The sequence below is a fragment of the Blennius ocellaris genome, assembly GCF_963422515.1.
Source record: "Blennius ocellaris genome assembly, chromosome: 17".
NCBI classification, from domain to species: Eukaryota; Metazoa; Chordata; class Actinopteri; order Blenniiformes; family Blenniidae; genus Blennius; species Blennius ocellaris.
In genome coordinates this window covers 12,029,116-12,040,570 of record NC_137666.1, presented here as the reverse complement: position 1 = coordinate 12,040,570, position 11,455 = coordinate 12,029,116, and the positions used below count along the sequence as shown (strand labels likewise).

Genomic DNA, 11,455 nt, shown 5'->3' with positions numbered 1-11,455 from the left:
CCCTTGCAGCTCATAAGCGCTGTGTACATAATAGATTAAGTTATCAACTCTATCCAGGTCAAAAAGGCCTGTTATGCCACTATATGTTCTGATTTATTTCAATGGTGAAGTGACAAAACCATACAGGCAGATACTGAGTGCTTTTAGTTGTCAGTGCAGAAAGACAAATTTTCCTTTATTGTAAGCACAATTTTGACCAAAATCTACAGACTCCAAAATAAGCATAGACAATTTCTCTAAAGCATCTTTAAAATAGAAGCAATGGCTGGACTGTATTCTCATTATTTAAAAAATGAGAGCCGTAAGCACTGTGGTACAGCCCAGAAATGAGGGGACTAAAATAAATTAAGTTTGCCCATCTTGTGTATTTTTGCTAGACCTTTGGAGAGAATGTTGTCTGCATGCATGTTTTTTTTTTGTTCCACAACAGTTTTTCAGGTCTGGCATTTGTGGTTAAGCCTGATTTCCTGTTTGGCATGGTGGGTCTTCATTGTAACCTCAGGGTGTGCCCTTGCCCACAACCCACTTGAATCAACGTTCAGCCATTAGATGGTGTTATGGTGAGAAATGTAAAATGAGACGACTGATGTCTGTACAGCCAGCTTGTTTGTGTGGCCCACTGGAAAGTCTTTCTGCATTTACTCCGCCAACAATGAGTCAGTAACACCAAGAAAAACACATGTGGTGTTGACTCTGTTCCAGTTTTTGGGCTCAATTTAACAACATAGGGATTCAAAAATCTCCCAAGACTTTGTGTTTTTTATGTTTTATTTACATTTTCGGGTACAACGACCATATAAGTAACAGTATAAAAAGGTATTTACATTCACGTATGATATAATCTGTAACACTACAATATCTCCAGGAGCTATCATTTCAGTATACATACAACTTTTTATAACTCATCAAAGTTGTTTAAAGCGATGGATTTGATATACTTCCTTTGCAACTGTAGCCACTAAAATCACATACATAGTATATCATTCTGATTATTTGAATTGGTGGCATAATTATTAAATAACAGCTCAAAGTTTTTTTTGTTGGGTTTTTTTTGTTGCCATGAATATGTTATGCTGAAACCTTCGAAGAGGAGGACAGGTTTGATTGTCCAGAGTCCGTTGTTGCTTTTGTCGTGTTCCACTGCTTGAAGAGCTCCCAAACTTTTTTCCGGAAGTTCTTTCCCACAATAACGTACAGAATCGGATTGAGAACGCTGTTGAAAAAGGCTAAGTAGGTGAAAATCTGGGTGCAGATTTCAATGGCGCTCTCAACGTGACAACCTCCCATGACTTCAGCTCGAAGGAGCCAGTCTGAGATGTTTACCAAATGGAAAGGCACCCAGCAGATAAGGAAGGCCAGGAGGACCACCAAAACCAGGGTGGTGGCCTTATGCTCTGTTTTCTCAACATTGCACCTCTCGATTCCCTGATTCTGCAGTGCCTGGATGATCTTAATAGTGCAGAATGAGATGATTGAAATGGGAATGATGAAGCTAAAAATGGTCAGGATGACTTCAAAGAGTACGGCTACTGCATCGGTCGGATAGAGCAGCAGGCATGCCCTGATGTCGTACTCTGGGAGATATTTCACTCCCCTAAAAATGAATGTGGGAATACTCATTAGCAGGCCAAATCCCCAAGTCAGCAGACAGCCTAACTTGGCATACTTTGGCCTGCGCATTCTTCCGTATGACATTGTATGCACCAGCGCCACGTAGCGGTCTATGCTGACCAAAACGAGGAGGTAGATGCTGCAGTACACGTTTATTTTAATCCCCACGTTGACGGCTTTGCACATGAAGTTACCGAAAGGCCAGACGAAATCATTGGCGATGTTGACGGCCCAGAAGGGCAGACAGGACACGAGGAGGAGGTCGGCAGCAGCCAGGTTGCTCAAATAAATCTCTGCCACAGTGCAGGCCTTCTTGTGGAGGAGGAACACCATCAGGACAAACAAATTAAACACAATTCCCAGGATAGCGATGACCATAATGTACACTGGTTGCCCAGCAATAAGCCACTCCCAGGCCTCTGGATCTGGGCAATGAGGACCATTGGTCTGGTTTTGGTCTCCATATAACACTGGGGTGCTGAAGTCTGGGATGCTGTCAAGAACAAACAACAACAAAAAAAGGATTTACTGGTGGCATCAACAATAAATGACAATTACAGTATTTTTTGGATTCATGCTAAAGTTTATGAAGATTAATGTCACTCTCCTGTCATTGATACAAATAGCAAGTGTCTGTTCCTTCCTATTTTCAGACTGCGTGCCAACATAATCTGATTACTCAATCTCGTCATCTGCACTTCCTAATTTTATAAAGCTATTTGTCACAAAGAGAAAATAGAATATTGACGACTTTCATTGAAACAGTGGTTCAGGTTTTTAATTTGTACACGCCATGCATTTACAGTGTCTAATACTCTCTTTTCATAGAAGAAAAGAGAGTTTAATATCCAGGAAAGTAAATTATTTGATCTCAGTTTTAAAATTTCCCAGACTTTGGCCCTTTCTGTGGTGTAGCAATCATTGGTGTGCACATTTCTTTCTTTGATTCCTGCTTTAGCTATGTAATTTGGACTTTTTTTGCAGGGGAGTGCCTCCACCCACTGCGGAAACATTCATTGCATGGTCATCCCCTGACTTGGCCTTTTTGCATTTCCACAACAGCAGAGTCAAACGTTATAGTCACTTGTTGGTTTGTTTAAGGTATTTCCGCCAGTTATACATAAAGCTTGAAGAGGTTACCTTTGTATCGGACTAAAATAATAAAGATGGCCATAAAGACAGTACTGATAAGTTGCAGAAGTGATAGTAACTGCACAAACAGTTTATCATCAGTGTTTGTCAGAGTTTCAAGCTATAATCATGGTGAAATAATAACACAAAGGATTTAAATGTGCTTCTTGAAATTGAACCTCTACTCATGAATACCGATCGCTCCATTGCAAAGCTCAATTTCATAACAAACTTTAGTTCAACGGTCACAGCTTAGCTACTGGGTAACTATTGCTCATGTCTACAAACTTTACTAATTCACTGAAAAATCTAATTTACTGATCATTCAGAAATCCATTTCGCAACACCTGTCCATGAGCCAAATGCATAATTCAAAAGCTGAAATCAAATCAAACCATCAAAAGTATCACACCAGAGTTTAGTCTTTAGTAGGCGAACAGGGAAGGCGCCAGCACTGAGGCAGGGGATAAATTGACGCACATGTTGCCTGTCGGCACATGGCATAAAAGTCAACATGCATACTGTCATGCTTGATACATTTCTTTCAAAATGTTTGTGAAATAAAATAAAATTTACAGAAATGATTATTCTTTCACATCTCCTTTATATTTGAGAGTCATCCGCTTATTTTGATCTTGACCCTCGCTCTAACCCTAACCCTAATCCTTCATATCAACAAGCCGATATAGTGAATTCTTTATAAAACACAATACACAAATGATTTTTTTTTCATTCTTGAAGATTAGAATACATTCTATATGAACTATCTCATAATACATAAAGTATATGATATTCATACATACCTTGTAGGTTGGAAAGTCATTTCTCCAGAGTATTTCCAGAACTTCTTCACAGTGTTACCAGTAAACTCTGTGAGTCTTCTCTGCCTATGTCTGACTTGCTCTCCAAAACTAAACTATAATTAAAGTGATGTCAGCCCAAAAGGCGAGGCATGTGTATTTGTGTGGTAGGAAAAATCATTTGAGTCACCTCAGTCTGGCTGCTACTTTTTTTTTTCTCTCTCTCTCTCTTCTGTTTGCCCCCCCCCCCCCCCCCTCTACACAGCACATCTGTGTGCTCCTAATCGGGTTTAGTTAATAGGTGCATCCAGAATGTTTCAAGACCTGACAAATCCCAGACACATAATTATTTCCGTTTATATGTCGGAGGTGCGGTATATAGGGTTTTCTTCTGTTTCCACAAAACTTGTTATATACCTTCACACACTGAACTTCGAGATGATATTATTGTGATCTTAAAAGGAAAATGACCTCAAAATTCACATGTTTGAGAGGGGTTAATGGAATTTTGTTCACAGTTCATTCCACGATACGAGAAATAATCTATTTAATCTATCTTGGCTATTTATTCTCACAGCATTTTTATTTGTCATTGTGCAATCGGAGCAAATAAGTAAACACTTTGCACTGCACAAAGTAATTCAAGGTAACAGTAGTTTGATTTGTATCGCCATGGTGCTCAAATGATATTTTCTCAACATTACAGTCGTTGAGCAATACACTTGGATTGTGATGAAAACACCTTCAGTTATTACCAATTCGGAGGATATCAGTGGACAATGGCAGTCAATCAAAGACAAATGAATCTATTTACTCAGCACACACTATATATCCCAGGAGGTAATTTTCATCATGGTTATTGTCTTTATATTGGATAAAATATGTGTGAAGATTGTACATATCAAATCTCACAACAAAAATAGACATGCATGAAAGGGTTGCATGTTCTGCTCAGATTATTGTTACAGTTTAAATTTAGCAACAAATCACAGGTTTAAAATTGCATCTTTGTGTTAAAAGTTAAGATGTTATTCTGGTGCCTAACAGAGGCCCAGTTCCGGTCACCTGTCCTTCTGTGTAATCATTACTTTTGCTACACCTGCTGGTCTTTGTGAATATTAGAATTTGTAATTGTTTCACCAGTATTCAGTCAATAAAACTGGAACAAACTGGTTTATTGAGAAACGTGTCTGCAGATGAGAGCTTTCACGAACCAGCCTCTGTAGCTTTGCTTGCATATTTTACAAATTTAGAGCTGCTCCTGGAAAGAAAATGAGTCGGTCTGGCCACCACTGTTCTACTTCACTCAAACCTTTAAGAAATCAGAGATCCGACAGAAGCTTCACAGCTTTCCTCAAAGATTAAAAGAATATTGTACAACAGTAACACTGAATCATATGGCTGCAATAATCACTGCAATGGCCTCATTTGCATCTTGTGTTTTCACTTTCCGGTCATCGGGAAAGGTAACACTAAATCTCCATTGTTCCATTGCTCAAAACTACCAAACAACACAGTCATTTGCCTTTGTTACTGTTATTACTCTGACATGAGCCTCTCTCTTTCCGAGTGAGGTCATTGCTAACCCGTCAGTCTCGTCTTACACAGACCCTAATGCTTCTAACTAATCCCATTTTTCTATACTGTACCGCAAAATGTCATTAGTGTCAGCGTGTATGTGCAATCCATGATGACTGACTGACCGTTCCGTCATGAGACCTGATTCCTAGCTTTGATGTGATGTCTGCACTTCCATTTGTCTCTGAAAGTGCATGGAAACACAACGAGGCAATTTGAAAAGGCACAAGGATTTCACAGAAAATACGGAGAAAAGCAAACCAAAGACCCTTTCCAAACACTATAAGGGATGGGAGCCCTCTGTACGAGATAAAAAGGGAACTGGTATGTCATACTCATAGTCAAATGATTATTGTGTTATGACTGTGAGTAAACTAGACCTCTTCCTTCCTTAAAACTATTTGGCAATGAAACACTGAAGTACTTCACATCATGTTGGTCACATTGATTATATTTGTGGAAAAAAAAAACCCCATACAATCTGATTGTATAGCTCGATAGGCAGAAATACATTGTGCATTTTCCCGATGGGTAAAAGCATGTTGTCTCTTATCCGATCTAGTAACAACATGAGGTTTCCCAGTGGTGGAGCAAATGGATTGTTTCCTCTTTAACCCAGCCACCTCAAAGCCACGAAATGATAAGAATCTAAAGCAGATGTCGTGCTTGACAAATGTTTTCATTCATTCAAACAATGGATTGTTGTTTGCGCTGAAGAGTGTGAATTGTGTTCGGTGTTAACTTTCCGGAGATACCACTTCACAATATTTTCTTGAAACCCATCGCATAGGAAAAGGGAAACTGGAAATACAATGGAACAAAAGTAGTTATATAACACCTTCATGAGAAACAAAAGATGGCCCCAATGGCCCATGTCTATACTGTGAAAATGATAATAATGTCAACAATGAGATTAAGATGCTGATTGGATGGTGTCCTTTGTTGCTGTACCAAGAAATTCAAGGTACAACCTTCACCTCAGTCTGGAGTGCATATCAGGCCACGTCTACACGTACACGGGTATTTGAAAAAACTGTGATATTTCTTTGTGTTTGGGCCATGCATAAACACATAAACACACATAAACACAGCTATGACTCACGACAAATGATAATTCTTGAAAACTCTGGCCATAGTGGAGAGCTGGATAGACACCGTGTCTCCGGTTGCATCTAAAGGGGGGTAGGTAGATATCTACATAACGATTCATGACGTCATGTTTTTTTTCCAGGATTCTGATTGGCTATCATGACTTCAGGCTTCTCACTACACTGCCCCCTACAGGTTTGGCTCCTCGTAATGTCACAAGGTTTATGTGCTGTGTAATTCCACTTGTTATGATTTGGTTTTATGCAATATTTCAATGGCTCTATAGCGTCTCTAAGGGATCCTAAGTATATGCTGCCGCCAAGTGGCCAGCATGGTCAGTTCACCGGAAGCGTGCATGAGTGTGCCCTGTGTAGAAGACCCATAGCGAGTCGTGAACCTGACTAGCGAATGTTCATTTTCATACCCAGGATAATAAATGACGACACAAAGAATGTCCCAGCCTCCCGTCTTCATTCACTGACAAAATACACAACGCAGAGTCAAGGAGGTTGTCTGAGCCAGCCAGCCACCAACAGTGAAGTGTGGCTGAGCATGGTTACAATAGCAGCTCTGAACCAGGTGTATATGTGGGTCCTTGTAAAAGAAGATTTTTTTTTTTAAACATAGAGGCGGAGATATCCATTACAAAAAAACCAGACAAAACCTGCGTATGTGTAAACATTTCCTGCGTCTGCCCTTGTGTCTCACCTCGTGTTTCCAATTATCATATTGTCTTCTCCCTCTGTGTGCTCTAATCTGTGTTATGAGTTTCACCTGTTATTTTCCCTTCCCATTGTATTTAAACCTTTCTCCCGTTGTTGTCTGTCAGTTCCTGTCTTAGTCTCAATCCCTGCTCCCAAACATTAGTCTGTGTGCCCTCTGGTTTTTGGACTATGGGCTTTGTTTTGGATTTTTACTCCCTTTGACAATTTTTTTTTTGTGGAACTCTGAGTCTGCATTTGGGCTCACCCACATCCCGTGACACCCTCCATGTATCTGTGGCTGCTTCACCCTATGTGGCAGGTAGCCAAACCTGCAGTTTGTATTTGAAACAAATTCATGTTCAAATAAAGAGAACTGAAATAAGAGTAGAAAACCAAACAGCAGTGGGCTCTGGCTATTAACATAAAACAGACAACAAATCGGTCAAATGTTTCGCAATCACAAACTCATTTCACGCTGTATGCTGGAACTAGTAGAGGACACTTATCTTTCAAACTACAAACTTGACTTCACAAACTTTCACATGCAATTCCATTTAAGTGAAAGGTTTTTAGCAACCAATAAAGTACTGCAGTAGTACAGCTTTATGCATAATCACATTAGTGGCAGTGGCCATGCCAAACACCAGTCAACATCAGTTCCAATACGGCCTAAAAGAAACTATAGAAAATGTAAATAAACCAAAAACAACTTTAAAAGTATTTTCACAGCTAATTTTCACACCAAATACCTATACATAGCCACTTTTTGCACCAACCAAACCTCAACCGGGGATTAGGTCATAATGCATTCGGCAATGTGACAACACCGCAACAGATGACTTCCTTTACCTTTACTGTTGAGAGTCTGTCTTTTGGTAAATCTAAAACTGCTTCTGTGTGTTGAATGTGGCTGTGCATGGCCTCCTTTCTGATGTCTTTGACCTGTGAATGACTCCACGTGGATCCTGCCTTCTCCAATAACTTTGAGTTAGGAAAAAAAAAAAGTGTGGATAGACGAGTTGATGTTGGTTTGTTGAAGGTGACTGACTTGACTCGTGTCTGTAAACTCATTTACGCAATAAGGAAAACACTATAAACTAAGATGTTGAAACTCTCACCACAAACTACTACTTCAAATGATGATTTTACTGCCAATTGTTTATGCTGGATAATCATTTGTGCAAAAAGCACTGTTCACTTTTTGCAGATTGGTTTTACAGATGGGTTTGTTTTGTCACTTCCCAGAAATACAGCAGCTCCAGTCATTGTTTGATTGCTAATCAGAAAACAATGGTGAATGTCTGCCAGTATAAACCTCGATGTAGGTCATCTGAGGTTGCAACTGTTTTCCTATTGCAGTATAGTAAAAGCTGGAGGTTTCTTTCTGTACTCAAAATAAAATGTCGCTTATATTTTTGGGGATTTTAAGAAGGTTTAGATTTCAAACTTTTTGAAAAAAACTGTCAAAAACAAACTGCGAACACTATTTTTTCTGACTCACAAATATATGACTTCTGCTGCTGTGAGAATCTGTGAGAGGCACAATCCTAATCACACTGTTAGCTTGAAATAATTAAAAAAAAACAAAAAATACAAACAAAAACAAACCTAAGAAACCAACCCAAACCCGACAGACGGCAGATATCAGTGACACGTCAATGACACATCAGGAATCTCCCTGATGGGGCCCCACTACTACCCTGCCAGCAAGCAGTCCTTATTGCCAAACACACCATAAAAATTAAGTGGACAAACCCCTCAGGGCACATGAAATGAAAAGAAAACAAAAACAAGAAGAGCATAAAAAGAAAAAAATGTGATAGTGGTAAGTGAATATGTGAACTATGTGTGTTACATTATAAAAACGTTAATCCTATACACTTTGTCCCAAACTCCCAGTCATCCACCAAACTCCAGAAAAGTTAACTGCACATTTAAGTCAGTGTAAAGTGAAATCAGCCATTTTTTGTGTGTATATATGTATATATTAATCATTCAAATTTGACAGTAACAACACATTTCTGTGGTATGACAAACTTAGAGCACATATTTATTCTTACTTTACACCAATTCTAACAGCGTTATTTTAGTAGTAGTCCAGCTTTGATTGTACAGTATGCCATAAGTCTTGTGCCAGGAGAGGCTCACAGGACCAGCACTGATTTCCATCGAGAGAGATGTTCGAAGGTCCTTTGATATGGAAGATATTGTGGCTGCATTTGCAGAAGCCAAGGCCTGCAAGCAGCAGTTTTTCCGAAATAAACATTGCACTTCAAGTGGACTATAGATATAAGACCATGGTGTCACAGTTCTTACTTTCCACTTCAATTCCTTGTTTTGTTGTTGTTGTTGTTTTTTTGTTTTTTTTATGCTTGGTAGCATTTTTATCATACTTCTAGCATTTAGATATTGTGTGTAAAGTTTTAAATATTTATCTTATATGTTAATTACTTACTAAAGTATTTCTTTACTGATCTGTCGTCATGGACTTAAGACCAGGAGAACCCATAGTTCTTCTTGCCTCGGGCCCCCAGGGTGTCGAGAAATGCCCCAGAGTTAGAGGCTAGAGGAACAACATGAGCCAACCCGTCATGTGTCTCTGATCCATTTCTATGAAAAGATAACTCCTGTTAAACATGTACACTGAAAGACCCTTGAGGAAGCATAAATATAGACCCTGAGTGCTTCGGCTGCTGTTGGTTATGTGTCAGTGGCGCGCAATGAGGTATAAAACACATGCCTGAAAGAGGGGGCGGCCAGGCTCATGCTCCCTTTTCAGAATATTCAACTCATTTCCTGTCTCCTCCTGCCTGTCTGGTGAGGTTTGGTTTTTTTCCAGGCTGTGGGAGCCATTAGTCTCTGTTGATCCCACCCCCTCGATTCCCTCTCGTATAACTTCTATGGATTTAGGACAACGCGGCACTGCTCCTCATTTGTACTAGATGTATTATTTTCACAGCCATCTTGAACAATTAGGGAGTTGAAAAGAGAGTGGGAGAAGGCTGAGGAACAGGCAGAATTAGGGTGTGGTGCCAGGAGTGGTCCCTGACATGACGAAATGTGCTTAAGCCACTAATGCATCTTTGAGGAGCAATGTGTGAAACCACTAATGCAACCAGTTTGGGGAGACCAAGCGATAGTTCCAAGGAAAAAACTAAAACAAAACAAGAAATGCTGCTTGCATGTTCCTGGCAAAGCACACGCACAGACACAGACTTTAATGTGGCCTCTCTATCACAGGGTCATATGAGTTTAAGCAAAGGCTCTATGTTCAAAATAAGCTTGAATTTCACATTCTGTAATTTTCCAATGAAGCAACATTACAATCCACCAGTAATGTGCACCACTACGGTATGTAAACAATCCATCCAAGACATTATGCAATACCTTGAGTCAGCAGCTGGTGGGAAGCAATGATCCAAACATATTTTGTCTGGATATGACTTTTCTTGTAATTTATTTTGAAGCATCAGTGCAAATATATATTTTCATAACGGCCGGAAAATCACCATGTATCTTCTGTTTACAGCTGAGAGGAAAACGGAGTCTGAGGTAATATGACGTAAAGTATGTGGGAGAATTACAGTCCTTTGGACACTAATGTCTGGGGACTATTTAAGCTTCTGGACTGTTTTTTGTGAGGTTGCTTTTATTGAGCAATATAACCTTTAAAATAGCACCTCATGTCAACATCTGTCAAATTGGTTGAACGAAACGGGAATCTCAAGCTTCCAACTAGGGAATTAAGAAGTACTTTCAACTGAATTTTGCTAAAACATGGTGAGTGGACTTCAGGACAAGCTCTCGAGATGGGCCAAAACAAACACAATGAGCTCCAATGAACATTGTAGCTTTCCAATAAGTGAGATGGAAACTAATGTTTTCCCACCCTTGTTACAATGTTTTTGAACAATGTTTTTTTTTAATTTAATGAACATCATAATAATAATAAAAATCGAGTTTGAACTGGCATGGACTGTATTCTGACTGGTATATCAATCTCTTAGCAAATGTTTGCAAAGTTTCAAATTGACAAGAACACACAGAAGTCATAGCACTTTCTCATTTGTGAGTTCTGGCATCTCAATGGCCAACACTGTTAAGTCTTTGACTTTTACCAGGCTCCCTTAGAAAGTATTACATTGATCATTTCTTAAACTAATGACCTTCAACCATTCTTTGCCAATATACGTTTTTTGGCCAGGCCATCTGGTGAAAAAGCTGACCACATCTGCAAAAAAAGCCCAGTAGTTAGTTGAACACATCATGTTGTTTAGGCCTGTATCACAATGTTATTTTTTAGACATCAAATATTCAATATTTTTTCTTTTGTTTCTTTTCTCTTTTTGAAACCTAAAATAACAACACTTAAGCCTTTAGTTTCAGATGGTGTTGATATATAAGATTTAGATCATGCCACTGCTGTGCATCGGGTGGCAGTAGTGAGTTATTCTTGTGGGATCGTGGTGGCAGTATGGAGAGTAAACAGGCCGAGACATTCCTGTATCCAGCTCTTCTGGAGGGACCCCAAGCTGCTCCCTG

The 11,455-nt window shown here is 39.4% G+C and overlaps 1 protein-coding gene across 1 annotated transcript; it reads right to left on the bottom strand.

Annotated features, from left to right (window-relative positions):
* Window positions 1-247: 247 nt before the first annotated feature.
* On the bottom strand, window positions 248-3,650 carry bdkrb2 (bradykinin receptor B2). The gene is made up of 2 exons (XM_080512738.1): window positions 3,546-3,650; window positions 248-2,104 (listed from the first exon to the last, which is right to left on the bottom strand). Exons 1-2 carry the CDS (start codon window positions 3,563-3,565, stop codon window positions 1,069-1,071), a joined length of 1,056 nt encoding a protein of 351 aa, XP_080368864.1. The 5' UTR covers window positions 3,566-3,650; the 3' UTR covers window positions 248-1,068.
* Between the last annotated feature and the right edge of the window lie 7,805 nt (window positions 3,651-11,455).